Here is a 4,017-nt window from a genome sequence, read left to right as displayed (position 1 = left end):
AACAAAGTGAGACTAGCCTCAAATCAAATGCCATGTATGTAGATATTAGGCTATGTTTATATAGTCGATCGATACAAATAAAACAACAGATGTTTTGGAACTTTTTATATTTCTTGCCCCTCAATGGGCCACAACTGGGCAAAATTAAATTATGCTTGTTAAGCACTATACCAAAAAGAAATAACAAATATATACATATATGAGTCATTCCACGAAACCGGTAGAATTTGAGTCCCTCTGACATTTTTAAGTCTATTTTACATATTGGGTAACCAAAATATATTTTTAAAAGCTTTTTGTATAAACTGAAATATTTCCTTTAATAAAGTAAAAAAGAAATGACATAAATATTATCTTTATATTATAAATTATCTTGTTTTGTCAGTTGACACCCCCTATTTTGCCATGTCCCTCATGGCCTTCTATGAAAGTGTATTAGGGATATGAACAATAAAATTAAAAAAAGTCCATATATTTTGCATTTCCCATAAATATAAATCTGTGCTTATTTGCTGTTAATGTTTTTTTTCTAAGTAAGTTCATGATTTTTTATTAAAATCACATTATTTAGTCCCGTCCCTCAGTAACCCCTCAACCCCGTTACGCACGCCATTCTCCCCCCATAAAAATAATGGACTGATCCTTATCTGGCATCAAGAACAGGAAGTGACATCATTGAAGTCTTCTGAACAACATTGCATGCAGACACAGGCAAGTTACCACCAACTTTTATAGTTATATCTTATTTGTATTGTGATATTGTGGTTGTCAAGCTCAACGACTCAACTCAGTTACATCAAATAAAGATAGAAAACTATCACTTGTGAAAATTATCTTTGTCATTTGAACAATATACACAGTTTCTTAAAAGCATGCATGCCATGTGCTCTCCTGTCATTCACTGCATGTAGAGCAGTGGCCATTTTGAGCAAAAAATCACAACCCCGTCACACTCAACCCCGTTATAATTTTGATCATAACGGGGTTGTGAGATTGTGATGGGGTTGTGTTTTTAACTTTTTGGTTCTGACATTATCCAGTAATTTAAATTAATTAATATATTACTGCCTGGATTTTCACACCTTAGTACTTTTAAATTAAGTTTCTGTCATCATATACTCACCCTCATGTTGTTTCAAACCTCTATGCATTTCTTCCTTCTGCTGAACAGAAAGGAAGATATTTAGAAGAATGTCTGTAACCAGACAGTTTTTGGTAACATTGACTTCAATAGTATATTTTTATTCCTACTATGAAAGTCAATGGTACCAAAATCTGTCGGGTTACCGACATTCTTCTAAATATCTTCCTTTCTGTTCAGCAGAAGGAAATTCATACAGGTTTGAAACAACATGATGGTGAGTAAATTATGAAATCATTTTCATTTTAAAGTGGAGTATCCCTTTAAGTAAATTGCTCTGAAATAATTTTTGATTTAATGATATCAATTTAAACATCTACAGACAAAAATTAGTCTGTGATGGCACCGACAACAGCGGCAGAAAGGCAGAGGCAGTATCGTGAACGCCTAAAAGCTGATCCTGAGAAAAGGGAGAAATACCTGCTAACTGAACGCCAGAGATGGAGAAAAAATGTAGAGGCAGGAAAAAAGAAAGGTATAAGTGAGTTAAGTGGAAGACAACAGCGGCTGAAGCGTAGAAAGTGGAGAGCAGCTTACAAAAGAAGCAAGGAGAAGAGAGAAGCACTGAGGAATGTAACTTCTCCACAAAGCCCAGATCATCCCCCAGAGCAGTATCCACAGCAAGGATCTTCAAGGTAGAGCAACAGTGAGCAGTTGAGTTTAAGAAAATGACTAGGCTGAGTGTTAGAAAGTTGTAACACTTTAGAAAAAAAGTGTAGTTAATAAAAGTATTCCTAGTTGTTTAGTTTGCATGTGATAGTTTTACTGACTGAAAAAACATCAGATTTATGGCCGCTTGCTGTTTTGTCAGTCTCCAAACGAATACAAATTTGTCAAGACTTTTTACCCTACTACAGAGACCTGATTTCTGTCATCCTTTTCCCTTTCCCTTATTATCCAATCATATCCATTTCTCATCATTATTGACTAATATGGTGATTGTATTTGTAGGCAACATGTTGAGGGGAAGAAAAAAATAAGAAAAGAAAGAAACAGCCTGAAGAAAAAAATAGAAGAACTTCAGGAAAGCCTGGCAAAAGAAAGAAAGAAAAAAGAAAAATACAAAAAAAGGTACCAACGTTTACAGAGGCATTCTGATTCACCACGGTCAAAGGTGAAAGAGCTAACAGCAAATTGCCCTGTAAACCCTAGAATCAGGAAGACATTGCTGTATCACCATTCACTAATTAAAGACATCAGTAACAAATACCAGCAGACCAACAAAGAAAGGGATAGACAACTAATTGCAAAAGTGACAACTGGGAAAATTGTCAAAAAATACAGGTTACAGAGATATGCTGAGGATTCCCTTGGCTTTTCGAGTAAGCGTTGGCAGCATAAGGAGAGTCTTAACTTTGAAAGGAAGAAGACCAACAGGTTCACTGATGAATTCAAGAACAGAGTGAAGATGTTCTATGTAAGAGATGATGTCAGTAGAATCACAACAGGGACCAAACAAACACTCACAAGAAACAAAGTCAAGATGCAGAAGAGGTTTCTATTGGATACACTAAAAAATCATCACAGAAGATTTTTATCAGAGAACTCTGATGAAAATATCTCATATTCACTGTTTTGCCACCTTCGACCATTTTGGGTTGTAAATCCAACAATCTCAGAGCGAGACACATGCATGTGTAAGTTGCATGAAAATCTGAGCTTTGTGGCTGAGAAACTCAATCAGCTGAAACTTATTGAGACTAGTAATCTTGAAAACTTGGTTGAGAAGGTGTGCTGCAACTCATCCAATAAGAGCTGTATGTACGGAGAGTGTGTACACTGCAAAGACAAGAGTGTCCCAATTTCCAGTACATATAGCAGTATGACCAAAGTATCTTTCACCCAGTGGGTAACAGAAGATAAAGAGATGGATAAAAAGAAAGAAGGAGAAGACAGGTCAACTGTCAAGGTCACCATCAAAAAATCTGTGGAGGGTACACAGGAGAACCTCACTGAGCTGTTCCACACCTACATACAGCGGTTTAAACAGCATCACTTTAACATTAAGCAGCAGTATGCTTTCTCCCGCGAGCTAAAGAGGAACATGTCAGGGGAAGAGGCCTTGATACATGTCGACTTTTCTGAAAATTACAGCTGCAAATATAGTTCCCAGATTCAAGCCGTCCACTTTGGGGCTTCACACCAGCAGGCCACTCTGCATACAGGGGTGTTGTATGTTGGTGGAAAATCAGAGCATGTGTGCTTCAGCACCATCTCACCCTGCAGACATAAAGGCCCTCCAGCAATATGGCAACACCTCAATCCAGTGCTGGATTATCTCCAGGCCACACATCCACAAGTGTCTGTGCTGCACTTTTTAAGCGATGGCCCCTGTACTCAGTACAAACAACGAGGAAACTTCTTTTTTTTAGCACAGAATTAAACCGAAGAGGATTCAAGGCTGGCTCTTGGAATTTTTTTGAGGCTAGTCATGGAAAAGGAGCCCCGGATGGTGTAGGGGGAGCCTTAAAAAGAACTGCTGACATGTTGGTGGCAAAGGGGCGTGATATCCCGAATGCACAGGAACTGTTCAAGGCCTTGACTGAGACAAACACAACCGTGAAACTGTTCTTTGTAAAGAGTGAGGATGTTGAGAGTGCAATGGAGAAAATGCCAAAGCAAATACCAGCAGTCCCAGGAACCATGAGAATCCACCAGGTGATTACTCTGGCTCCAGGAGAACTGATACACCGTGATGTCAGCTGCATGTGCACAACACGCAAGCAGTTTAACTGCAAGTGCTTCAACACAAAGTGTTTCAGTTGTGGCCAGGAGATACAAACTGCTATGCCTGTGCCGCAGCCAGCTAGTGAAGGGAATCCACAGCCACAAGCACAAAAGGAAATCCAGTGGGGAAGTCCAGAGCTGCTTGGGCA

At 38.7% G+C, this 4,017-nt stretch overlaps 1 protein-coding gene across 1 annotated transcript in view; it reads left to right on the top strand.

Annotated features, from left to right (window-relative positions):
* The first annotated feature begins 1,343 nt into the window (after window positions 1–1,343).
* LOC307004249 (uncharacterized protein) overlaps window positions 1,344–4,017 on the top strand; it is a 2,915-nt gene continuing 241 nt past the window's right edge. Inside the window, exons 1-2 of the mRNA XM_079623349.1 lie at window positions 1,344–1,776; window positions 2,093–4,017. The exon at window positions 2,093–4,017 is cut by the window's right edge and continues 241 nt beyond it. Of these exons, the coding sequence (XP_079479475.1) occupies window positions 1,481–1,776; window positions 2,093–3,524 (1,728 nt within the window). The 5' untranslated portion in view covers window positions 1,344–1,480 and the 3' untranslated portion in view covers window positions 3,525–4,017. The remainder of the gene's footprint in view (window positions 1,777–2,092) is intronic.

Source organism: Phoxinus phoxinus (assembly GCF_949152265.1).
Source record: "Phoxinus phoxinus genome assembly, chromosome: 9".
Lineage (NCBI taxonomy): Eukaryota > Metazoa > Chordata > Actinopteri > Cypriniformes > Leuciscidae > Phoxinus > Phoxinus phoxinus.
Note: the sequence above shows the minus strand (reverse complement) of the source record. Positions and strands in the feature narration are given on the sequence as shown.